The 27,433-nt window shown below is 37.1% G+C and overlaps 1 protein-coding gene across 1 annotated transcript; it reads right to left on the reverse strand.

Annotated features, from left to right (window-relative positions):
* Window positions 1-2,236: 2,236 nt before the first annotated feature.
* On the reverse strand, window positions 2,237-27,169 carry CDC16 (cell division cycle 16). The gene is made up of 18 exons (XM_074859180.1): window positions 27,022-27,169; window positions 24,856-24,910; window positions 23,830-23,927; window positions 23,295-23,333; window positions 22,358-22,498; window positions 20,251-20,410; window positions 19,526-19,620; window positions 18,748-18,881; window positions 16,969-17,048; window positions 15,339-15,388; window positions 14,570-14,643; window positions 12,165-12,290; window positions 11,274-11,426; window positions 10,591-10,654; window positions 8,194-8,255; window positions 5,989-6,124; window positions 5,308-5,398; window positions 2,237-4,193 (listed from the first exon to the last, which is right to left on the reverse strand). Exons 1-18 carry the CDS (start codon window positions 27,067-27,069, stop codon window positions 3,928-3,930), a joined length of 1,872 nt encoding a protein of 623 aa, XP_074715281.1. The 5' UTR covers window positions 27,070-27,169; the 3' UTR covers window positions 2,237-3,927.
* Window positions 27,170-27,433: the final 264 nt, after the last annotated feature.

The following is a 27,433-nucleotide window of genomic DNA, read 5'->3' on the forward strand; positions in this document are numbered from 1 at the left end:
ATCCGAATGTCAGAATTACCCAGAAAGGCACCAAGCGCTATCTAGGAAGAGTCCAGGCAAGAGCAGGACTGGATCAGGACAGATGCTGGGAAGTGCAAGAGACTAGGGCACGGCAGGAGCTGCTGACACAAAGGCAAGGATTTGGACAGAACAAGAACAGATCAAAACATTGAATGGAAGAAAAATTAGGAGAGAGAAACTTCCCCTAAAGTCCTGTCTGAGATATGCACATCATCAACTAGCTCACAAGCTCTGACCTAATTGTAGCTACCTAAAGGGCTGGGAGACAAGCCAAGTTGTATCAAGAATTCCTCTGTTGGCATACTTTTCTTTCTATGTAACTTTTAATGCCAATAAATGAAAGCCAGCAACAGGCAGACAAAAAACCTCCAGCAGATACCTGCCAAGGCACAGTGTCATGATACTGCCTTTATAGCAATGCCCATTCTCACTATTCCATCCGTTTCTTCCCACTCCTACCACTCTGCCCAGCTGATGACAGTAACACAGCAGCAATTCACTGTCTTTGAACCTTAGAATTGGTCAGATACAGAAAAGATTTTTAAATGCTGGACCAGTTCCCTGATTTGATTCACAACATAACCACACAAGCATTTGCATTACCACAACTGAGGAAGTAGCACAGGGTTAAGAAGATTCCTACAGACAGGGCAGGAATACTGTGAGCCAGTACTGTCGTCAGAGGTGACATACCATCAGATCATAACTGAAGAGTGCAGGAAAAAATACTAACTTTTATCAGTATTTTAAACGTTTGTCAATGAAAATAGTAGTAGCAGAAAAAAGGGAACAACCCAAGTCTTATATCCATGCCTGATATCAGACAAAAGGCCTGATTTGCTAGAAGATTTTTTTGCCAACTTCCATATAGAAATTGCCACGATGTCTCACTAGAAAACTAGATTTACTTATGCTGGATTTAAAAAAACAGATAATATTATAGAGAAAAAGGAGTTCAGCTCTTTGAGGATCTGTTGACAATAGCCTTCTGGCTGCTCTGTGTGCAGCAACAAGCCTTTGCTGTCACTTTATCCATGAGATGGTCTTCTTGGTTACAATTGTTCAGGATACATAAGCACAGATGTAAAAATAGCTACCAAAAGATCCTTTAAAGGACAGGACTTGCCTAATAAAGTAGCCGTTGAGACACGCTCCTTATAGAGTCTTAACCGGTCAGAGTCCCCTAGCATCCTCAGGAAAAATCTTCAGTTTACCTCAAACATAAGAAGTCACCTGAACCACACACAAACTACCAGATACGAAAAGAAAGCCTGCTGTATGAACTTTTTAGCAGATGCACTGAAGGAAAGAGACCCAACACTGGCCAGATGCATACACTTCCCAAGCGATTCATTTTTCTCACACTCTGTTTGGACAAAGACTTTTCCACTTAAGACTCATGGCTCATCCCATGTCTTTCAGGCAAACATGCAACTCTGGGTGAAGTGCTTTAGAACGAGGATATAAAACATTTTTCTTCACCTTACTTTCTAAACGTCCAAGAAAATATGGGATTGGTATTGGAATTCTGCACTAGACCCATCCTCCAATCCCTATATTCAAACATACGGAATGGTAACTTGGGCATCCATAATTCCCTCTGTGGAGCCACAGAACAATTCCTGCCGTCCCTGGGACAGAACCAGACTTCTCTACAATACCGTGTTGGCGTTCGTAGGAAAGCAAGGGGATCTCCTCGACCCAACCAGATTTCAGCAGTGAGAGCGTGTGCAATCGCTGTTAAAACAGAGACTGTTCCCCTCGCTTTTCCTCACTCAATACCCTTGAATTTTAAAGTCCCTATGTGTCTAGAACCTGAGTTCATGTTCAGTAACGCACAGACGTGGAAAACAGCCAATACCCTGGATTCAAACTGTGTATATGGCCTGCATTGATGCAATGAAGTCTCCCTGTGCCAGATGGGGATTCATGAAAGCACTATCAGGAAAAGAGCCAAAGAACAAAGACACGATCAGTCACAGCAAAAAATTCTGTCTGGGCAGCACAGCAAGCAAGGTAGCAAAATAAAGGAAAAAGGAAAATTAGCATTTTGATTCATCAGCAGTTATCTCAGACTGGCTAATGAGAATCCCCGGATAAATGAAGGCTTTCCCGTCTAGTGATTTCTTCCAAGTAGTGGTCTCTACTCTCTGTATATTCCTTAGGATTCAGAACCTGGCCCCTGAGAACTCAATGAGCCATGAGACAGAGGCAGTGCGATGAGAAGTAGTAGTTTATATTTTCCAGTTTATGCAAAACTATACAATTAAAAAAAAAAAAAATCACTCAAAAGTTTACAGTATCAGCCCATCCTTTGATATCCATTCATCAGCAAAATTAAAAGTAAACATTGTCTTAAAATTAAAAGGACCATTAATCAAGAAAAATGGACGGCTGGAAAGCAAGTGACAGCAAGGTTTCAATACAGGTACTTGGATTCATCCCTTGTCTCCTCTTATTTACATAAAGTACCAAAAAAGAGTATAGGAAATATTTAATGAATCACACTAATAGGCCAGGGGTTTTTATACCTTGCCCCAAGAAAGTGAATGAAAATTCTATCACAATAACCAAACGTATATATTTTATGCTAAAATTATAATTGAAAATACATGTTTAAATGTTAACACAAATGTACTAAGATACAGTGTAGAAATTACATTTTAGACTAATGATTTTATTTTGCTGACTAAAATAAAAGTAATTTTTGTATTTTATGAAAAATCTTTGTCGATGGAAAAAGTACTAGTTTTGAGTTCTGAAGTACTTCACACTGAAGTCTGGACTGGTAAACTTCAGGAAATCTATTCTAAACATTAACTGTCAAAACTTATCTGGAAGTCACAGAAGAAAGTATTATGACAGCTTGTAGCATTAAGTGTTTAATTTTAAGCCCCACACAATGACATACGTGGAACAGGCAAGAAGAGAAGGGAAGGGAAAAATTTACACAAAATACGTTCAACATTCATGCTAAGGCAGCAAACAGACCTGTCCCTGTTTAGTGGATGGACAAATCACTTCTGAGGCATATGTTTTACTTCTTCATTTTTCAGGGAACCAATGACATTTAAAAATACCACACGTGTAAAAACTGTGTATGTGTATTATTCAGTTAATCCTTTGCACTGACAAAGCAACATTGTGTAAAGAGAATGACTGTGGTCCCTGCAGTAGCACACTGTGGCTTACAACTTCATTATAACACTAATTCCAGGGAAGACTGATTTACCTTAATGTTTACGCCATTCATGTTTGTTGTCTAGTCAGCTTACCAGAAACAATTCTTAAATGATCCGCCAGTAATACAACATAGAATGATAAGGAACTGAAATTAATAACTAGGAGAAAGTATAACAGAGTAACATCCTTTGTCATCAATTTGATGTATGCCAAATTAAGAGTCAAATGATGGAAAACCACTGAAATTGCTCCTTAAAGGAATACATATTTATAAAGTAGTAAGTATAAAACTTCGTGGATGTTTTTGGTCTATTTACTAGGAAAGCATTCCTCACAGACAGGATGAAAACTCAGAAGCCACACTACTACTATATTAGACTGGCTATTCAATTTAGCAACATTGTAAACGGTTCCATGTTAAGTATACTATTTTTAAACCTTCACAGTCTTACTGATGGCAGACACATGGATCAGTAAACAGTTTTTAAAAAAAAGTGAATTTATTTTTTACTTCATCATGTATGATTAATTTTGTAGAAACAGTCCGTCATGTATACTTTTTAATCATCCTTAAGGCAAGCATTTCTTCTCTGGTGTTAAGTACAGAGTAGTAGTTTGAATTCATATAAAAATAGCAAATTCTTGAAAGTATAACACCATAACAAAAATGCTAAAACGAACGTATTACACTTAGACAAATGAGCTCTCTACCAGCATTTATGGTCACGTACTGTGGTCTGACATTGATGTTTCTAACATCATATCACTTTCATTCATTTCAATCTCAAATGTTTCTTCCAATGGGCGACTGGTATCTGTACTTTTCCTCTGATGTGATGTCTCTAACGTTACTATGCCACTTTCATCCAGAGTTTGTCTTTCTATATCGAATTCTCTGAAATCCCAGGGAGGTGAAATTATGTTCTTTAATGTCTTCATTGTGTGTACATCAAAGTCGTAACATCTTAATTTGTCTTTGATCTCTGTTCCTAGGAAAACAGTCAAACCATTAGTTTATTCCAAGTGAACACTCACAAAAATACATCTCAAAGAAAATACCATCCAGAAACTACTATGATTCTCTGCTTTCAGACCGACAGGGAGCTGTCGCTGCTTAATGACTGAAGTTGAATAAAAAATACAGCAGCCTCCTTTTTGAAAAAAAGCACAGTGTAAGAAATCCAACTCAGATTCAAAAGTCTCTTATTAGAAGTAATTGCCAGTTCCTTTCCCAATTCTCCAAGAGGCTTTTTTTGTTAAGTCACATAAAGCATGGTTTGCATTAATGCATATCACACAGCTGGCATGGTTCTTCCAGATGTGTTAACCGACTACATATGGAGCAAGACAATATTGAGAAGAAACATCTGCTTCAATTTGTGCAAAAAATCTGCAGGAAAAGCAATAAAGCACACAGATGGCTCTTACTGGATTCAACCTCTTTAACATGCTTGACAGGACATCAACTCTGTTCATTACAGATAAATCACTAAGTTCAACGAAGCAGAAATGTGTCACTGAAGGTTTTTTTTTGGGGGGAAGAAAGCTTTCAAAGAATATTTCAAACTATAGCGATATAATGTATTATTGTTATGAATCACTTTTTTTTTTTTTTAAACATATGTAAAGCTCTATTTTTGGAGGCAGAAGAATTTATCCTGTCTCCACAGAGCAGAGTTTTGAGATGCTGAAAATGCCTCGCACATACCCCTCTACAGCAGCGTTAGCTGAAATCAAGTCCTCTGATTTTCTAACTCCACATTTCATTTTTTCCCCATTCCCTTTGGTTTCTAAGCTGCCACAAATCAATATTTTCTGTGAGAGAAACCACCACCAGCTCCAATGGCAAAGTGTTTCCCTTCTTTATACTGGTAAGAATTTACTGTCATGATGTCTATAAAAAACAGTGGTCATCTGCAACTGCTGGTAAGTTCTAACTCACTTAGCCATTTAAAAAAACAACAAAAACAACAAAAACCAAACAAAAACATACTCTACTTTGTAAGTTAACTAGGTAATGGTAGACAGTCTTTCTTGATGTAAGAATAAGAGTCCTCTCAAAGGACATGATGACTTTAAGAGCCACATAACTGAAAGACTTACCAATGTAGGCTTCAGAATCACCAATATACATTTCTATGCAATGTCCAAGCATCGTGACTGAAAATGTGTCATCCCTCCTAAGACCAAGGGCCTATTAAAAAAAAACAGTAAAAAGTATTCAGTAACAAACAAAACTATTTACATCTTAAGTCCATGATGGTTCTGAGTTTGTTGTTTTGTTGCTCAACAACGCTATCAGAATAAAGTCTTCACCATAAAAGCAAAACATTGCACAACCAAAATAATACTGTCATATGAACTGGCTGAAGTAGTAAGCAAGCAAAGCAGAAAAATATAACCAGAAAAGGATATCTATACAGAGTGTCATTCACAAATCATGAAGTATAACATGTGTTGCACTTACTGTAAGGTTTCTACTTCAAGACATAGGTTGGAAGTATTTTAAAGTATTTCATCTGCATGACAACTTTATGTACATAAAATGTATATGACAATTATGATATTCAATTACTTTATAACAAAGAAGGATCCAAGTACTGTGTTTCCCAAAGTGGCCATTTTTAACCTAATCAATAGAAAACTTATGAAGGTTTTTCAAAAACATTTAAGATTATAAAATAAACACCAATTTGGAGGCTGGATAAAATGCTGGTTCTCTGTTCCAAAACAAAACAGAATGAAACAGTAAATAACAGAGTCTGTGACCAGCCAGTTACATACCGTATGAAAATAGTCGATTGCGCTTTCAAAATTGCCCATTAGACTATGTATGTAGCCAATGGCAGAGTAAGTAGAAGCATTTTGAGGAATTAGTACTAGAGCCTGGCGATGGTATTCCAGCGCTTCTTCATATTTCCTGTTAGGGTTAAATACAGGAGATCTATCAGTAAGCTTCAGGGTGAAAGGTGTTTTCCTTATCTCAGTGGCACACAATCCTCCAAGAACTTAAAAATTATTGCTTCATACTCTGAGCATAATAGAATGCACAAAAGACTTAAGGATATTGACAATTTTCTTCCTCAGCGTAATTGAGAAATCATTGTTCCCCTTACGTAGCACAAGAGCTGCCTACAGCTAGGCCCCATTTGGAGACAATCTTAGCAATTTGACATGGTGAATTGCTTTAGATGTTTAATGCTGCTCATGGTAACATTAGCTTTCTTTCTGCAGCTTTCATTTCCCTCCCCAGGGAGCGAAGGAGCAATATGAGAGTAAATACCTCATTGTTCAAAATCAGAAAAGGTCTCTGGGCAGAAATTTCACAACCCTTAAGCGCTACATACACTGGTACTTTTGTCACTTCCATTTTGATGCCATCTATACCAGAAAAGAAGATTTGCACATATCTGTATTTTCTTTCAAATATCAGCCACCCTTTCTTTGAAAATTTTCCGTTAATTAGACTGCTTAATTGCACTGGTTATTTTATAAAACAAGGATTAAATGTACATTATGGCATTACGCTGAGAAATTAAATTGTCACATTTGACATCCTAGTACTAAGTTGTTAAAAATAAAGGTAGCAATTGTCTATTCAGAAGAAATTTTAATGTCTAGAGTTATAACGAAATTATGCTAACAGCAACACATGAAGTTGTTAGAGGGCATTAAGTAACTGAGGCAGAAAAGTTATGCAAGTGTTTGCTTGCTGCACAACATTTTCACATGATTTGAATTTTATTTTCACTCATTTACTTGTCCAATTAACTACCACTGTATTTTAATAAGCTGCTTTCAAATTTCAACCACATAATGCCAGACATATATCCAGTAAGTTTTTTCATAATAGTAATAGCATGGGTTATGAACACTAGTAAATTTAATTATTACAGAATTTTTTAAGTTGTCAAAGCGTAGTACAGCTGCCTAAATTCTCAACTTGATTTTCTTGAAAGATGGTTTACAAGGATGTAGAAATACATTAGGTTGGATTTCTGAACCTGAACAGATAATAAAATGCAAGTTGCCCTAAGAGTGATGCAAGCAGTTACTAATTTATTGTAGAAATTAAAAAGACAAAAGGAATTATAACTGAAACAAGTATTTGAAAAAACCCTGCAATTATACTCATGAACAGATTCCAGAAGCAGTGCCTTTTGTTTGATCTTGGCAGAAGGGGTAACTATTATACACCCGTATTTCCTAATGACAATGAAGAGTAATTGGCAATTCAAGCACAAAGCAATTACTACCAAAGCCAAAGCAGAAGTACAACTTTTATCTACCACAATCACATTCTCATTAGCAGCTTTGAGACAAAAATTACAGTATACACCAATTGGAAGATTAACAACATGATACTAAATAAAAAAAGAAGATATGGTACTGATTAAACAAAACACTGGTTGAAATCAGATTAAGGTAATTAATGAGAAAACATTTCTTTATGTTAAAACTGTTAAAGCTTGCATATGTACTTTGCACTTTGTTTTTTTGGAATATGAAATATTTCTGTTCTCAAAAACCATAAAGTAGTATTTTATTGCTGTGTTAATGTCATTGAGTATTTCACTTCAATAAACAAACCCATAAGCACTGATCCATGTAATTAATCATCACAGAACTACCTTTATGTTAATTAAGAATTGGACATATTCACGTACGTCAGGACTGGGACAGTAGCCAGTTAGAATTCAGACCCATACAAGGATCTAGAAGCCTACAACAAAATTTCTATCTATTAAGAATCAATAGTTAAGGAAAGGCTTTTACATTAAGTACTTTAACTTGAGTGTAGTAAACTGGATATATGGGGCAATTAATGTATTTATGTTCACAAGCTGATTTAGGGAATCTTGGTTTTATAAGGTGCTTCTACACTGCTCTCACATGGTATATAATCTTGATATAAATGAGAAGTAGGCCTAGAGAAAACACATTTGTGCAGTATTCCAGATAAATGTAGCTCCAGTACTCTCTGCTTACTTGAGTTTTCTGCAGACATGTCCTAAGTTGTTCAATAAAGGCTCCCACTTATCAACTGTCACCTGCAAAATAATGCAACAATTCAAATAACTGCACCTTCTAGATTGTAACTGAATTTGGTCTACTTTTTAAAAAAAGCCCACATACAAATGAACAAGACAATTCATTCATGACCAATAAAAACATTTTCAGTTATTTTCAACACACATATTTAACCTCAAAATGTGTATTCAATTACTCATTTTACTAATCTTTCCATTCCCCAAACCCAATAAAATTTCTTTAAAAGGGTCAGTGCTATTAAAACTTGGATGTAAACCAAATTTCGTTTTCTACTTAACTAAAAAAAAATCATGCCACATCTCTCAGCCTAGGAGCACTGAAGACCCCCAAATTAAGTATTCATAAAATAATCATAAATACTGAATGTCTTTTTACTGTCTTCTCCATAGTCTAACTTTATTTGCTCTAAATAAATTAGCTCATTTACAAGGCACACAGAAGACAATCTGAGTCCTTAAAACTTTGCTGAAATTAAAAATAATTTGAACTTGATCGCATTAGGAATTTGCAATTTATAACAATGTAAGAGTATCTCTGTATCTCTAGTTATTTTAGGTGTTTCCCGATCTAATTCTAAATTTCCATTTGTGTGTTTATAGGTATGTTGATATTTAGTACTTCAAGAAACAAAAATGCTACACATAGAAGAATTTAGGCATATGCATAAATTTAAACCTGATCTACAAAAGTTGTGACATTCGCATGAACAACAATGCAGCTTTAATGAAAACAGAACAACCCTATTTATATACTGGTAAGTGTATACATTAGTATCTGTGCAGTTTGTTTTAGTAAATGTGTGCCTCGTCCACGTGAAGATTATAGTTTTTTCAGCACTCTCCACTTTCTATAAAGTTTATTGTGCTCTGGAAGCAATTTCATTATCTTGATAGGAGATGCTTTGTTAACAGCTATAGTACCATAAGGTGGTGTCCTCATTAACTCAATTTAAGGTAAAAATAGAGGAAACCTATCTTAAAATTCACAAGAAGAGCCTGTCACCAGGTGGTACTGCTTTCATTAAGGCATCTTAAGTTACACTAGTACAATGTTCTTTAGACAAGATGATGACATACAAATAAAATAAATGGTACTACCAATAGGTATAAACTCATTTCTGTGTTGCAGTGTTTGAGGAACCGGGGTTGTAATGGTTGACTTTTGATTCACAAAAGTGCCTGAACTATGAGCACATTTCCTGACAAACTTTTTGCCAGTAATTATTCTGATTCCTTTCAGGAAGTTAGTTAAGCATCCTTGGCCCACACAGTGTCTCTATGTGGTAGAAAGAAAACAAATCCATACCTACAGGATTATGTCCAAACAAAAGTGAAAGTCATTCAAAATTGGCTAGCACTTAAGGTGGCAGAAACCAGGCAGAAACCTGGTGAAGCACGTGTACCCAGTTCCACCCCCAGGTCAAGAACCATCGGTCTACTAAGACGCTGAGAAGGAGACCTAGATTCCACTCTCTAGTCAACACTCATTTTCTTTTAATTTCATATAGAAACATACTTTTTGCCTTTTCCTGTAGCACTGAAGATAATGAGTCATGATTCTCATCTAAAAACTCAACATACTCAATTACAAGTAGATGGTTCAAATTTTAAAGTCAAACTTATCACAGAATCACAAAATCATTCAGGTTGGAAAAGACCCTCTGGATCATTGAGTCCAACCATCAGCCCTATTCTACAAAGTTCTCCCCTACACCATATCCCCCAGCATCTCATCTAAACGACCCTTAAACACATCCAGGGATGGTGACTCCATCACCTCCCCGGGCAGCCTATTCCACTGTCTGACCACTCTTTCTGTGCAAAATTTTTTCCTAATGTCCAGTCTAAACCTCCCCTGTTGCAGTTTAAAGCCATTCCCCCTTGTTCTGTCACTAATCACCTGTGAGAAGAGACCAGCACCAAGCTCTCTACAATGGCCTTTCAGGTAGTTGTAGAGAGTGATGAGGTGTCCCCTCAGCCTTCTCTTCCTCAAACTAAACAGTCCCAGCTCCTTCAATCTCTCCTCATAGGATTTGTTCTCCAGGCCCTTCACCAGCTTCGTTGCCCTCCTCTGCACTCGCTCCAGCACCTCGATATCTCTCTCGTATTGGGGTGCCCAAAACTGGACACAATACTCCAGGTGTGGCCTCACCAGTGCAGAGTACAGCGGGACTATCAAATTATTGTATTGCTTCTATCTTAAAATAAGCACAACATATTTTGTCACAAGATAGTACAGAATCTCCTGGAGTTTTACATACTTATGATCATATTATTATTATTTACATATTATGATTATTATTTTACATATTTATGATGTTTTTAGGAAAAATACCTCATTTCCAATAGCTTTAATTTTTTCCAGTGCATCAAGAAACCACTTCTCTGCGGTTTTCCAGCTAAGAATTGAGGGGGTGGGGGGAAAGAAAAGTAAATTAGTGAAGAATTTTCATTAGCAGTATCAGAAAACCATATTACAAGGAACAGTTCTTTGACATTATTTCATCGTATGAGTGAAATTAGATGTAAATCAATCATTTACATTTGGCTGTATTTTGCATGTGCTCCTAAGAGCTAACAAGATGAAGTTAAAAAAACAGAAGCGAGCCAAGAACATTCACTAAACAGTTTTTATATCTGTTACTTTTTTTCAGAACATATTTGGAAACCCTTAAGCAGACAAAATGTTTTGCTGTACAGAATTTTATAGCACGTGTGCACTTGTGTGTGCAAGACAGATGCCTTTTCAAGGCATGTAACTACGCAGTGACAGGCACACACAAGATAATAATTGATCTCTACATGTTCCTCAAGCATTAAATTCTTTCCTCGTTCAATCTTAAACAACGAAGAGCAATGTGGAAATCAAGGGTTTAGGGTAGACGCCATCTAAACTAGAACTAAAAGAAACTTTGTATTCTATAGTTCAATACAAGTACTTTAGTAGATATATTGGCATGTTACATTTCAGAATAATCCATGTTTAAGATTGTATTTATTCCTATTTTGCAAGCTTACTCTCCATTTTGAAATGCAACCACTCCAACTTCATGCATAACAAAAGGATCTTCGGGTGCAATGCTTAAAGCTTGGCTGAAAAACCTTTCAGCTAACTTTGAGTTGTTGGTCAAACCATATTCCAGTCCAATATAGAGCATTGGCAAATGACATCTATAAAAAACAAAAAAAAAAAAACACAAAAAAAACAAACACGCACTTAGCAGGAATGGTATCACAAACTATAAAGAAATGCCAACTGTGTTTGCATATGTTTACATACATCCAAGTAAAAGATGGTTTAAATAGACTATTAACCTAAGGGGCAGTTTAAATGACTTCACGTATTTGTCAGTTACTGACAAACATCTGAACTCCAGTACATAACTGTAACTTGCTCTGGAATTACATGTATTTTCTCAGTGCTTAAGTTAGTTCTGAGGGGGTTTTTTTCCTAGTTTCCTTCATACATTTAATTTACAAATGGAATAGGGAAGTAATAATTAAAGGGATTACACTTACCAATAACTACAATCAAATACCATAGTTTTATATTCAATATGACATGATTAGTCCACTACTTGTTTTAAAACCTTCTCCACAGCATGAAAGAGCTGTTCAAGGTATTACTATACAGCAGTTTATGGCCTGGTATAACAAACATGACTCACAAATTTCAGAGAACTTTCAGGTAGAACACAGATTACTTAAATATAAATCTTTAGAACTTATAAAATCACAACAGTAAAAACACAATATCACACAAATAATGCAGTTGAACGCAGATGATGAAATTATCCTACCAGATAATTTTTGCAAATGTATTCCTACTGTTTAAAGGGATACAGGTCAGTATTCTACACTATTTATGGATTAATTTTAATTTTTCTGAATATGACATTTTTGGCATACCCTTTCATGAGCTGTGCAGCTGTGAAGTATGCAGCCATTGCTTGGTCATGCTCACTCTCAACTGCAAATGAATGTCCATATGCTATCCACGCAGGTCCATAGGTTCTCTCAAGTGTAGTAGCTTTGCTAAAAACGAAAAATGAAATTTCATCTGCTTGAGGTGACTACTTACATAGCAATGCTATGCCACATAGTGAGGTATTTATTAACATAATCTTCTGTAATGACCAGTGGTAAACAAAGCTCAATTTAGGATTTAAAAGTATTGCACCTTTTCAAGAATTCATTGTATTATTTCTGTTGCTGTTCATGGACAGCAGGAATTATTTGGTATTACTGAACATAAACAATAATACAATAGGTGAATTGGGCAAAATACAGAAAAAAATAGTAGTGACTCAACGTATTATAAAATTCTAGCTATAAATTTCAAAATAAGTTATTACAGCAAATATAAGTTTCAAACAGGATATGAAAATACCAAATGAACACTTAGGTTGAACTGCATTGAAATTTTGCCATGTAACTGTACTAGCCTTAATGAAGACAAGAGTATTTATTTGTCACAGTGCAAACAGTTGCCGAGCATCAGAGAAATATGTAAAACATCAGTCAAGTCCTGAGCTGAAGACTGCAACCTGGAGCCTTACAGAAAGACAGACTTGACAGGAACAGTAGAAAGCTCTGTAGGTGATTTTCTCAGTCCGAAGGCAAGGGCATCAATAAGTAAAGAGATCATGACAGATGTGCCCCATCTTTTCTTAAAAGCTTCTGACATGGAGATCCTACGTGTTCCACAAGTAATCTATTCTATTGCTTAACTATCCTTAAACATTTCATTCTTTTCTAACATTTAATTTAAATCTTGTTTGTCACAGTTAAACATCATTTCTCATCAAAGATCCTAGAGAACAGTTTGTTCTCTGTCTCCTGGGGCAAAACTTTACACACTCGAACATTTCCACCTTCCACCCTACATCCTAGACAGCTTCAATCACTTCAAAACCTTTCCTGATTGACCACCTTCTCCAGAATCTTGTTTACTGCCTTCTCTTGAATTCAATTCAAATGTCTCACATCCATCTTGAGCTCTCCACACATGTTGACTTGTCAAGAGCGACACACTGCAATACAGCTTGGTTATTGTTATAAAAGATGGGATTATGTTCCGTTACAAATGTTGTTTTCCTAATTGGTGCTGAGAGGAGGTAAACCCTTTTGCAAGACCTGAAGGATGCAGCTAGCTGCTTCTGGAGCAGCCATAAGGATACTTCCCTTACATGCTACCAGGCACTGCCCAGCTGTGCCTTCTACCCTGTTCAGCATGCCCCAGCATGATGTCCTGTGACTCCAGAACAACGATGTGGGAGCTTGTGTTTTTATCCATGGTACCTCCAGATCCTTTTCTAAAAACTACTGTCTAGCCCACAGTTGTCCCTAGCCTTGTGGTTACTCATTATCACTCTTCTCCAAGAAACATGAGCATCTTGTTACTATTTCACTTTTACCAGATCTTTTTTTCTCTTTGCCAGAACTACCCTGAATTCTGATGGTTTGTTTTTTTCCTAACACATCTCTAGACCCTTTCTGGCTAGGGATGTTTGCAGATTTAATAAAGATATTCTTTATTTCACCACCAAAACCACATGTGTAACTCAGGGCAGCTTCTTGAAGACTTTCAAGATTCCAGTATACAAAAACACACTGGTACTTGTCAGGAATTTAAATAGTTTACTCATAACAACCAGGCATTTAAACAGTCTAAATTACTAACCCATCTTTATAGATAGTGTCTATAAAGGTCTTGAGAAGAAAAATGAAAGCCTTACAGATTGATTTAAGTCTCCTCAGTTTAAGCTTACAGCACCAAAACAAATACCCTACTTCACAGAAAGGTCCTGCTCCCCAGTGCTGATAATACACGTACAGAAGACCTACAGGAAAGAGCACTGCACAACTGACCAACCTAAAAAGACCAAGGCTGCTTGTGCAAAGAAAGAACTAGATAGTCAAATGTCAGCATTTTCTATTCAACTCTTCCCTTTAAGATATGAAACCTGAACCTGGGATAATGCCTGACTGTCCTTAACCTAAGAACTGAGGCTTGATTACCTAGCTGTAGTTAGCTTGGCAGCCATGAGCAAATGCAGGGACTACACCTGCCCGTAACAGGAAAGTAACGGAAAGAGATTCCACATAAGTCTCTGTCATTTTTAAATCTCATCTAGATGGATGAGGTCTAAATTGCTGTATCAAAAAAAGGGTGTCAACAAAAGGAATATTTTAGTAGTAACCAGTTTATTGAGGCTTCCATTTACTTTATGAGCTTACAAACAACGATGAATGTTGAATATTCATTTAGCAAGTGAGGAGCAGATTCACTAAACAGAAAAAAAAAAAATTACCTGAGATATCTTCTGGCATGTTCATTTTTGTGGCCAACCATGAGATAGTAGCATCCTACTGCAAACCACGACACCTACACGTTAAAATCAGAATAGAATATTATTAGATATATTACACAGATTTTAGTGAAACATCACCATAGGTGATGCAAAACAGAGGAACAGATTATAATTAGAGATGTTAGAAGCATTTTCACTGAAATCACAGCTTTTCGAATTATTTGATATTACAGACAAGCTAGAACTGCTGGCATGTATGTCTCTAACTGGGTTTATTTAGCCTCATGAAGGCAGAGCTAAGTGGAAAGCTTATTGCTGTCTTCAATTATCTAATGGTAGGGAATACAGAGGACAGAGCCAGGCTCTTCTCAGATGTGCAGTAATAGGATGGGAGGCAATAGGTACAAGTTACAACATAGAAAATTCAGACTGAGTAAAAGGAAAACAATTTTAACTATGAAGGTGATCAAATATTGGAAAAGGTTGCCCAGAGAGGTATATACATTTATTACTGTAGCATTTGTTTTAAATTATTATTCAAAGTGAATACCTCACACTGAATATATTTTGCAGGTACTTTGTTTTAAGAAAAGAAATCTGGTATAAGAAAATTACAATGCGTAGAAAATAAAAGGAGCAAACCATTTTTACTAGCTTCATCCAGAAAGAGATTTTGAATTCTGTTGCTCAAACTGACTATTACATTACAACCTTTACATGCTTTCACCTAGAAAAAACTTCCTGGTAATAAAGACTTAGAACAACTTACAGGATTATTTGGGTACAAGTCCACCAGTTTGTGAGAAAGATAGAAAAGCTCTACATAGTGGGAATAAACAAGAAAAGAGAATTAAAACATGCTGAAACATTCAAATGTTTCAAGCCCTTTTTTCTATACAAAATATCCAGAACATTTAATGTTATCAATACACAAGTGAACAAAAATGTTTTCTGTTTAGTGGTAATGCTTCAAACTACCTCAAAATAGATTTGGTTTTGCAATTAACTAAAAAACCCACAACCCATAAGTCTTCACAGCACATAATTATCAGTTATACATCCCATCCCTTAAGAATTCTGCAACAACTTCGTTCGTTAACATACATTAAAATAAATGCTGGTAATATTACACTTGAATGTATCTTGTCAAGGTAAATCACTACTGAACTTCTTATGCCTAAAAGGTATGACATACTGGCTAGATCAATTTCAAAGTAGAGTCCTGTGCATTAATATGCTGAAAATAGGACAAAAGCAAATAAATTATTATTTGGAATAATTCTAAGTGATTACTTTTCTAATAAAAATAGTAATTCTAGTTATTACAATAACTTACTACAGATTTTCTAATAACAGCGGAAGTAATCAGATACAGGATAACTATTCTATTGCCTATGCAACTTCAAAAGAAATAGCATTACAATATACAGAATTTCTATCTCCTCAGAGTATGGTGCTCTTAAATTGGTGAGTTTATCCTGGAGTACTATGCATCAACTCTGGACTTCAGAAAAATCAAATATGAAAACTGTCTTACAAAATACCAACTTATTTACAATATGCTTCTCAAGGCAGGCTTAGAAGAAAAATCAGAGTACTGGCCACATTTTCAGATGCAGTAAACTGTAAAGTAACTGAAAAGTACATTTACTATGTATTTAGAAGTATTAGTACACCTAATGACCTATTTGCGTACATACAATGGCCCATCCTTTGAGAGACTGCAAATCATATGAGCTCCTTACTCTACTTCCCAATTGGTTTTAAAGACATTCAAGCTCGTCACTTGCTTTGGATGCTTATATGAAGTCTGAAATGAGAAAAAGCCATGCCAGCTGCAAGTAAGCTATTCCTGTAATTCCAACAAAGGTGTTGCATGATTATTAACTTGTTTGAACTAAAAAGAGGCCTTCACAACAGCAAAGGCAAGGAGAGTCTAGAATTTTTTTCTAATATGGAAAAAGCATGTTCACTTAAGCATAAGCACTGCTGAAGAGTTCCTTCTAGTTTAAATTAATATATTTTACTTTGTTGTTGAGCAGAAGAAGTACACTTAGATACTCTAGGAAGAGGACCTCAAAACAGAAACCAAAAAACAGAAATGAAGCAGTGTAGCTCACTAACTTTCTGGCTACATAGTCCAGTGGTTAAATGACAGTGACACTCATCATCATGAATGAATAAAGACCCTGCATAACTACTCCCTGCCCCACCACTGTCAGCTCTGAAACTCCCTTCTTTTTGAGTTACCACTGTTTTCTTGAAACTGCAGGTAGGAGGAAAAATTTATGTAATTTTTAAAATGGTATATATAAGGGGGTTTCTTGGCATCATTCTTTTTTCAAAATTGAAGCTTTATCAATCTTCTTTTGACTCATATTAAATGTTGTGTTTCTTACCATTTGCTTTATTAAGCTCCACAAGCGTTCCTATATGCACAGGTAAACAATTTGCATGGAAAGGATCTTTTTCCATCACTCTAAAAAAAAAAAAAAAAACAAAAAAAAAAGTCTGCAACACACATTTCAAAACTTTTAATGTGTTATAAGCAAGTTGCTTTTATAGCGTGCAATGTTTCGGTTAATTACCACTTTAGGCACGGGAAAACTGTTTGTAACTATTAACAGCATAATAAAAGCTCTCTTAAGACCAGAAAAATAACTAATGATTTAGCTTAACAGAAGAGGATAACAGTACATTCTTGCAAGCTGAATATACAATTAGAAATTCACATTTGTTTGCAAGTCACTTCAAATTTAGCCAACAAACAGCAAGCAACATTTCTGTTCATCTTTTCCATGTGTTTGACAGCAACTCTCAAGCAATAGTCCTCAGCTTTCTGAGCCTAACACTAAGCAGTATGCCTCAGGAAACACCTGAGCTTAACACTAAGCATTATGCCTCAGGAAACGTATTTAGCTCAGTTTTATATTTTTGTTTCCTGTGGTGTTTAGAAATGGAAGATGGTCTCACAGACAAGAGACTGCATGCAGGACATGACTTGTAGGCATGTGTCCTTTTGGTAAGCACTGGCATTTGGTAAACTAAGAGAAAAAAAAAAGATGTCTTGAAATCTATTCACAGAAACTCTTAAATCAGAAGTACAACACTATGACTCCATTCTCTGAGAAGTACGCCTTGAAATAGTTAAAAGTTTAGTTGATATTTTTAAATAGTTCAAAGTATTTAAAATGAAAAGTATAAAAGAACATATAAACAAGTATATTAAATGGTCTCTTGAAGAGAGTCTAAAACTTTGAAATTATATGGGCTTCTCAGACTCTTATTTCCAAGCTCTCGCATCCACCTCCTTAGGAGACATTTACTCCTGACACTTTCTGCTAGACAAGATGTGGCAATTAAGTTTCAGAAACAAATAGTATAATTGTGTTGACTTAATTGGAGTAATTTATTTCAACAGATCATGATTCTACTCAATGTTTAAGTTCACCATTAACTGTCAGCATTCTCTACAGCCTTCCCAAAAATCTTGCCTGTACTGGGTTCCATGTGGGTTACATAGTGATGGATTGCTTCAGCTAAGAAAAAGCTGTATTATTAAAAAAAGGAAACAAAAACCCTTCTATTTTATACTACTAATATTTGGAGTCTATGCAGTACACACACAAAAATACTGTTTTCTTAAAAAGGTAGTTGTCAAGTCAGCGGAAAAAATAGCTCCACAACCATGTGTTCACATTTACAGTAATTGAAGAGCAATTCACTGTCAGAAGACCCATCTGACAACTGAGCAGCAGCGTGTGCCTGGGCTACATTAACAGCTGAGACGCAATACCTGGCACATCAAAATTAACATAACTTTTAATGAGCCAGAGAAATCATACTTCCTAACCAACCAACTGATCCAAACCTGTTTGTTCTGAAGGCCAAACAAGTAGGTAGAGGTACTGACGGTACCAGAGTAAGAAGGGAATGGATGAAGGGAAGTGCAGCACAGTGCTGATTAACTGCAGTTTTGCTTTGGATACTTCTGCTACATATCATAAAAATTACGTGTCTTGCCAGACACAAACTACACGTTTTAAATACCTGAAACTTTGTATCCAATTATTATGTATGTCAATGCACTAAACAATGATATTTGCTCTAAGTCCAAGCATAATTATTATACTGCACCATATGAGAAAAAAAACCTTGAAGTTGCTTTGTATACTTACACCGAAGTAAGCTTGTAACACATTTTGAAGTCACAGTTATAATAATGTCTTTCAGCTAAGGATACTACCACATCCAGGTTTTCCTGAAGACCATCTACTGATTCAGGAATCAGTGTTTCACTGGGTTTATTATACTGAAAGACAGAAGAAGCAACATGTGAAACAACAACCAATCAAAAATCAGATGGTATAAGTATTAATGTTTTTAGCTCTAAAAGAATATTTAAGAAGAATTAAGCTTCTTTAAATTCTTAGTTTTAAACCGAAAGTCCATAAAACATCTATTTGGTAAAATGGTTCTTTATAATGTGCTTAAAAGCTCATTTAGAACATGAAAGATCCTTGCCAGCATCAATGTCTTAAATGTAGGCTGTGGAAATGAATACTGAGCATTATCTAGTCAGCTTTCAGTGCTCTCGTGTTACCTTTGGAAAAAGATAGTCTGGAATAATGTTGCTATATCCCAGTATTTTCAGGTAACTGACATTTTGGCTACATTATTAATGTTCTTTTTCCCCATCAAGAAGCTTGTCAAGAAATAAAGGTAAAAAAATAATCAGAATTTCAAGTTGTCACCACACCAGAAAATAAGTTTACACAAAACTATTATACTACTCCCATAAAGTGAAATCTACTGCATTATAAATTTTAAAATAACCAAAACTACAAAGCCCTTATTTATTGCAATGTTCAGAATAAATGGAATCCAAGAAAATTTACAGCTGAAGTCAAGACTTTCAATCAATTTTCCAGCTTTTTAGTCAGTTTTGGAGTTTACCTTTTTCAATTTATTCTCAAATAAAAAGTGAAGCAATTCTTGTTCTTCTTCTGTACATTGTCTACTGAGAGGTAGAGATTCAAGAAGTTCTTTTTCTATGTGAATTAAAAGAAAAATTGAAGTGGTCATATTACAGGAGAAATAGCAAGATCCAACATTTTAAAAGCTTAAAAATTCAAAGAATTTTATGATGCTCATCCTGAAACTACAAGGAAGATAACAGTACAGATATACTAAACCAGATAACTACTAATTATGGAAATTAATGATCAAATTCTTAAGTTTTTTCTTCTACACTTTTAAATAAAACTCAGTAAAGATGACATAACACACCACTATTTTTGTTTACATGTCAAATTTTACCACTGTGAATGCTGTATTAACCAGTGCCTACTATAACTAAGCAAACACCAGTAGGGTGTCATGGATTCAAAGCCTATGAAATTGAGAACACAGGTTTAGGCTGGGCAAAGAGCACCAGAGCTTCCCAAGCTAACAGGACAGCTGGGTTACTTTGTTTCTTTTAATTCTCAGCACTGCAAGACTGAAAAATAGAGTTCAAATGTAACTTCGAGCAGGTAACAATTTTCACTCATGTCATATATTTTATATTCTTAACATTCCAAAGTCTGTTACATGGTAGCATTGCTTTAATTTTTATCCAGGAAAAAGATTGAGAAAACAGTTAAATTTTACTTGTATTTGAAAAATACTGCTATCCAGACCTTCTTGTGCCGTCAGCATATGGTGCGATGTTAAAAGATCAAATGCTTCAAAGCAGTAAACATCAAGCTTCAAGGCCTCTTTGTAGCTGTATGTTGCTAGGGTTCTATTATCCAAAGCATCATAGATCTTCCCTCGCAGAAGGCATATAGAGCTCTTGATCTGGTGGAAAAGCAGGGCTGGAGGTCAAAGACTGAATCAATGTTTGCAATTTGGTTTTGAGCACAAATCAAATGGGCTCCCTGAAAAGTAAAAAGCATTTCATGTATGATGGAAGCTGGTTTTCTAGTGCTGTCTTTAGATAAAATATTGTCTCTGCTATCTTAAAAAAAAAATCAGATGAATGCTCTCTCAAGCTATCTACTGCCAAACAAACTCATGCCTGAAGTAGAGGGAGTACAGAGTTTATCTTTTCTACTTCCAACATCCAGTTCTCTGATATTGAGTTGTAAGCTATTTATACTAAATTCCCTTCATATTCAATACAGGGGAATTGTCACTTTGAAAAGTGATTCACTTGTTTGTTTACTATTACACCACATATTTCACGCAAGACAAGAATGACTGCAGTAGAGATGAAAAAGGCCAAATCAATGAACTCAACTATTTTGACTAGAAAAACATATCCTTCTTTTCAACCCAAAACAGAAGATGTTTCAGAAATGAAAGTAGTGAAGGATCATTATTACCACAGTTAAAGTTGTATTAAGATGTCTAATAACTAACATGTTCTTTCAAAACTGCCTAGATGGGTGTTCAATTCAGCCAAAAGGCCACAGAAGTGTCAGGAGGTTACCTGGAGAAAGTTAACACATTACGCATCTATGTTATCAGACTAACCAGACAGACCAACTCTCTCAGGAGTCTGCACATTAGAAACAGTATAGCTGCATTAAAACTAATAAACCCCCGAGGGCTGCTAAAGTGATAATATTGTTATCAGCTCAGAGAACAGTCACTCTTACTCTGCAACCAGTGTCTGTGCAAACTAAATTAAGTTTGAAAAAGCTACATTCCTAGAGAGGAGTTCCATCTAAGATTTCCTGTAGCAGTACCCACTTCTGTAGTTCTCACCTTGGGCAAACCAAACCCATCCTTGCATTAGCGAACTACATTATCACAAGAATTTTTGAAGGTAAGGACTGATGAAGTTGAGGGGTTTTGGCTGGGTTATTTTTCGGTCAAAATCGTTTCCCAATTTAGTTCAATAATCCACACCTGGGCCAGAATACCACAAAACAGGGATAAGATGGTGAAGGAGCAAGAACAAACAGCCAAAGCCGAGGACTTCTTCCTTTGCTTGAGTAGTAGCTTTAATGTTCCCATTAAGGTGCACCGCAGTAACTCAGTCTAATCCACTTCTCCCCTAAACCCATTAATACCAGCATTCAAAATCAGTTGACATCAATGATTGAACCCATTTTGCTACTTCAGTCTCACAGGGAAAATGCTGTTTGTCAATCACCTTCACTGTAGTTTTAGCTAATAAACTTCAATTGATAACTCAGAAAGTAAAGACACTTCATAGACTCTTCAGCCTACACGTGGTATCGATCGCTTTTAACTGTGTGCCTATACAGAATTTTCACTGAGCTTCAAAAACTTCACCTTCACATCACATCATTTTCAAGTGTGATCAAAAAATGGCCCACTGAGAACAACACTTGAGTGATTAAGGAAATACCTCATCAAAAAAAAAAAAGAAAAGAAGAAGAAAAGTAAGAAAACTTGCTTTGTTATCTCAGAACCTGCAGCCCAATTGAAAGAAGTGTTAGTTTACATTACCAAGGCTGAAAGTGCAGCTTAGAGCTAAAAGACTCTAAAAACCAATGCTAGATTATGAACTTCCTGCAAAGTGTATGCAAACAATTTATGGGAAGTTGTTGAAAAGCACTCGTCATTTTTGCAAACCGAGTTATTTTCATACAGGCAAGTTAACATATGACTTCTGACTGAAAGGAGAACAATTCAGCATTTTTAAAAATTATGTTATCCAAAATAGAAAGCTTAAACACATAGAGTTTCAGATTCATACAGCTGCAGAATCACTTTCTGTCTTCACATATTTTTTTCAGTTATAAAATTATTTGTTTAAAAAATGTCACTTACAGAGGATTGTGACATCTCCCACTCTGTGGCAGAGTCTTTCAATCCAGTTTCATCCTTCAAGTACTTTTCAAAAAGTCTTTTGTTGATTGGCTCTTCCATATCAAGAATATCCAGGGCCTGTTGATGTTCTTTGGCAGCATACTAGCCAAACATGTACATGTAAAAAACAAGGTTGGGATTTGAAACATCTGTACATAAAGCACCAATAAACAGTGTCACATTTCAAAGGCACAGATTATAACCAGTGCTCATCAGCAGGTTTTTCATGCATGCATATTCTTACTTGGACATATGTAATTTCACAATTGCAGCCAACTATTTTACTAGTCATCTATAATACGCAAAAAAATTATAAAATTAACACCTACAGAAAAATTTATTATTCAGCATTATGCAATCATAGAGGCAGGTATGCTTCTGAAAATAGTTAATACAGGTTTTAATAAAAAACAATCATCTTATTCTATAAGCAGCACATTATTCTATTTCAAATTTCTATATTTAATCTACCAGTTGGCTCAGTTATTCTATGAAAGCACTGCATTTTACTATTTATGTACCACACTTTACAGAGTTATAAAGCTGCTAACTATATTTATACAACCATAAATCTTATCTCCTCTGGTTGTACTACAACCAACCAATTAAAAATGTAAACACGAGACAAAAATGGTTTACTTCTTTCCCCACAAAATATTAGAGGAGTGTTTTCTTTCCTGGAAAAAAAGTTTGGTTGGGCTTCTTTAGAATAGTACCACAATGGAAAGTCCAGTGACGATACTGAAGGTTAAAGAATGAAATCAACTGTCACAAAATTCAACCCTGTTATTCCAAAGAACACAGACATCTACACTGTCTGTCAGGTACCCAATCTTCACAAGATGCGTCTTTTATTTAGTTTGGTTTGTTTCCAATAGAGGTTAAAATGCGTACTCACATGACATCTAGCTGCAAGGTAGCGACACGCTTCATATAACTGAAAGAGAAGTTGCATACATATTAGTTACAAAGAGAGAGTATATTTACCTATGCCGCTAGACTCCATTTTGCTCTTTCCTTTTTCAGTTGTATGGCTTCTTCATCCTTTTCACCTCCAAAAATCTTTCCTGACCAAAATTACTAAGTCTGTAACACTTCCTCTACTATTAAACTCTCAAAGGACACTTGCTTCACTCTTGCCTTCAGAGTGGAAGGACAACTTAAACAACTACACCTGAAGCAACACTCCACTTTCCCATACCTGCTGCAGTTACATCCTTGGACCCCTTCTCTTTTCTGTGACCTATCTGGGGACAACAGTTTCAATCTGGCCTATTGAACACAGGGCTATACTTGGTTCCCATAACTACATCATGCAAATTTTTTAATTACTTCTCCATAAACCTTATCCTCTGATGGTGAAGAAGTCACTGTGGTTAGCAGCAGAGGTTTAAAAGTGGAATAACAGTAAGTCTTTGACTAAAATGACTTACCTTATCCAACTTACGCGATCGAAGGGCATGTGCTGCCCTATGATACTGAGCTGTTAGGTAAAGACATTGGGCCAACCAGTAGATATCTTGTGGTTCTTCTAAAATAAAAGAACACATTATAAACCATTAATTTATAATATATTTTTAAACACTTCCATACAGAATATTCACTTCTGCTTCACTAGAAGAGTGTTTTTCCCCTACTCTAGCATCCTACTGAGTTATAAAGTTGGGGTTTTTTTTAATATAGATATATGCATAAACAATTTATAATATCTATCAGTGAGAGATTAAAAAGAAAAAAAATAATCAGATTCTAATTTTAAAGACATCAGATAGTGCACTGGACAGTGAATACAAAAAATCTCATACTAGAGGTGTGTATGAGAAGGAGACAACAGTGACACAGATCTAAAAAAACGTAGCAGTTGTAAGTTACCCTGCCCTTGGACACAGGGCAGGAAAAAACAACGCAGAATTGTCTCTCAAAAAAGATCAGTGAGAACCTAGCAACAGTGAAAGTGAAAGTATTAGACTTCTGCAGCTTGAAGTTATGATTGCAGAAGCATAGTTTAGTACTCTCCTACTTTATTGGCAACCAAAGCTTTTGTGGGATCAATCCTCTAGAATCAGTTTAAGAAGGTAAATGGACCATGGCTGTGGGCAGACACAGCGTACCAACATCAACTACCTCTGTAAACCTGCATTCCACCTGACACCCAGCGCAACAGTGAATCCTGTAGGAGTCCACCGCCGTCTCTCGTAGCTCTGGGGTTTTTTTTGTGTGTGTCTCTTAAGGTAGGCAAAGCTTAAGGTTTGGCCAAACATTAATTTTAACACAAAGTTCAGAAGGGAAGGAAGATTGGCCCTGCTCTATTTGGCAAAATCGCATTCCAAAGATCTCAGAAAATCACTTAACCAAACTCAAAACTTCAACATTTAGCCACACAGCTTAAAAGCAAACAAAACGAAAACAGAACACTATCAGAAAGTTAATCAAAAACAATGCAAAAAGTAACTACTTACCATGAGACAGTGAAGCTACTTTGTCTGCCCAAAATAGGGCACTTTGATACTGCTGCTGTAAAAGCATGATAGAAATAGTTAGTATTTATTTGGGGTTAGCTTTCCTGGATTGTTTTGAAATATATTGTACCTCGTTCACATTTAACACCTTATGTGTGTAGTCTCTAACGAATGGTGATTCCCATCTGAGATCTTTGTAAGTTCAAAAAAAGAGTTTAAAAGGGACAGTACTGAAAGTTCTAAAGGATATCCAAAAGTAATTCAAGATGGGGTTGTTCATTTATTTTCAGTAAAATGCAGGTATCTTTGACCAAAAGGTATGTGCTACGTAAATATGGCAATAGGTCATTAGTTGATTTGCTATCACTGAAAAAGTAGCAAGAATCTCCCCTCCCCCAGTTAAACGCTACATTTTAGAAGAAAGAGAATACTATATAAAAAAAAGACATATAAATTACTTTAGGAAACCTCAGCAGCACCGTCTCTGATTAAGACATTTTCATTCTCCAGTCAAGATGCTTTAACCTCACACAAACCATAGTCCCTATATGAATTTTGTCTTATTCTTGGATACACAGTTTCGCTGTTAAGTCTGCAGTTCAGGAGAGTCAGGTGACACAGAGAAGACTGGTGGCAACTCGACACGTGACGGAAGCAGAGTTTGCAGGTATATCCCACTAACTCAGCTAAGGCTGCCATCAGATTTGGGGTGCTAGGCAAAACCTCACAGAATTGCCTGGGATTATTCTCAGAGATCAGCAGGAGCTACTGTTGGTCCTTTTTATCCTTCTAAGGGATAATATGCTTCCCAGGATCTGCTGGACATTTAACAAATATCCTGCCATTGCAAGGACTTGCAGCATTAGAAAAGCCTTGATCACTTCTACTCTTTCCTGCATCATTACAGTTGTGGAGTTTGTTTACAAACTTAGAGACTGTTTTATGCTTTTGGACGCAGACTTTTCTGAAATGCACATTGATGGTATTCTAGTCCTCACAAAGCACTACACTGCATGACCTAAGTGGTCTCTTCTATCCTGTGTTTTCACATTTACTACTTGGTGGGGATTAAGAATGCCCAGCAAATTTGCCAAGAGAATATTCTTGTTTCAATCTGCACTCCCAGATAAAAAAAACTAAAAACAAAACCCCACCAAAAAACCCCAATCAAAACTCCACATGTGTAATAACCATCTAAAAGAACTGAGGTCTAAATAAATCTCTCAATACCACAAAAGAAGGGCGTAATCCAGGCCTACGGAGCACTATACAACTTTTGTTGAGCAGTTCTACAGTACCAAAAGCTGACTATAGTACACAAAGAAGCAGTCTCGCGTTCCTCCTGATGCTCTGTCCTCAGAGCTGCACAAGTGTCTCTGTAGCAGCTTAACTCAAGTGTGTACTGTAAAACAAAACAATAAAATCCACCAAATTAACTTGGGTCCCAATCAATCTTCTGGTCGGGCTTGCTGGCAACAAATGTTCGTGCTAACTGAAGAGATGGGTTTCTCTCAGTAGCGATGGCTGTATGAAAACTCTGAACTAGAAACAGAGCAGAGTAATTTCATGCTATACTTTATCTAATTTATTAATGCATTTTTTCCCGTTGTGTTTTTTTTTTTTGTTTGCCCTGCAGCAACATAACTGCTGAATCCATCAACAAATGAAAACAAGCCTGCCCTCTAATAGCAGCCTACAGTGTCGTGCGTTAGTTTCATGTGCATCTATAATCACCAGGTAAGTATGGCCCAACTTGTACAACCCGTGCGGGAGGGATCCTGCAGATGTGCCTTCGCTACACGGCAGCCCTACCGCTCCCACAGCGGTCTTCCCTCCTCCTCCTCCTCCAAACGAAGAAGATACCATGAACATGCCCCCGTCACGCTACGAGGAGGCCACACGCCCCGGCTCCCGGCGGAGACCGCACAGGCGGCGCCTCCGGCCCACCGCACCCGCTCCCCTCCCCTCCCCTTCCAGGGGAATCGGGGCATCATTTCGAAATGAACCCCCCTCCCCAGCCGCAAAGGCCGACACTTGCTGCACCCACTCCCCAGGCCTCCCCCGCCGCCGGGAGCCGGGCCGAGCCTCGGGGAAAGCCAGCGGGCCAGCCGCCCCTTCCCCAGCACCCCCCCGGCCCGCAGCAACGGCCGCCGCCCCGCGCCTCACCTGGTCGATGTACTGCCGCACCCGCTTCCTCAGCCGCTCCAGGTTCATCCTCCCGCGCCGCCCGGGGGTGAAGCCGAGGGGAGGCAGCCCAGGCGCCAGGCCGGCAGCGCTGGCCTCTCCGCCGCCCGCCCGGCGGTGCCGCGCTCAAACCCGCCCCCCACCTTCCTTCCCGCCCTCCCGCCTTCCTTCCCGTCGCCTCCCTCCCTCCTGGAAACGCCGCCCCGAACGCACCGTTCCGGCAGCGCTGGGGGCCTCCCGCGGAGGGGAAACCCGCGGTTTTGAGACAAAGGTTTTTCTCTGTGATGGCCCCTACAGAGACCTGCTGCCCTGAGAACCCCTTCAGCCACTGCAGCCTTGAGGTGAGAATATCTCCTCAGACTTTGCAGCGATGCTGGATGGTGTGTCAGGAGGT

The sequence above is a fragment of the Strix uralensis genome, chromosome 2 (assembly GCF_047716275.1).
Source record: "Strix uralensis isolate ZFMK-TIS-50842 chromosome 2, bStrUra1, whole genome shotgun sequence".
NCBI classification, from domain to species: domain Eukaryota; kingdom Metazoa; phylum Chordata; class Aves; order Strigiformes; family Strigidae; genus Strix; species Strix uralensis.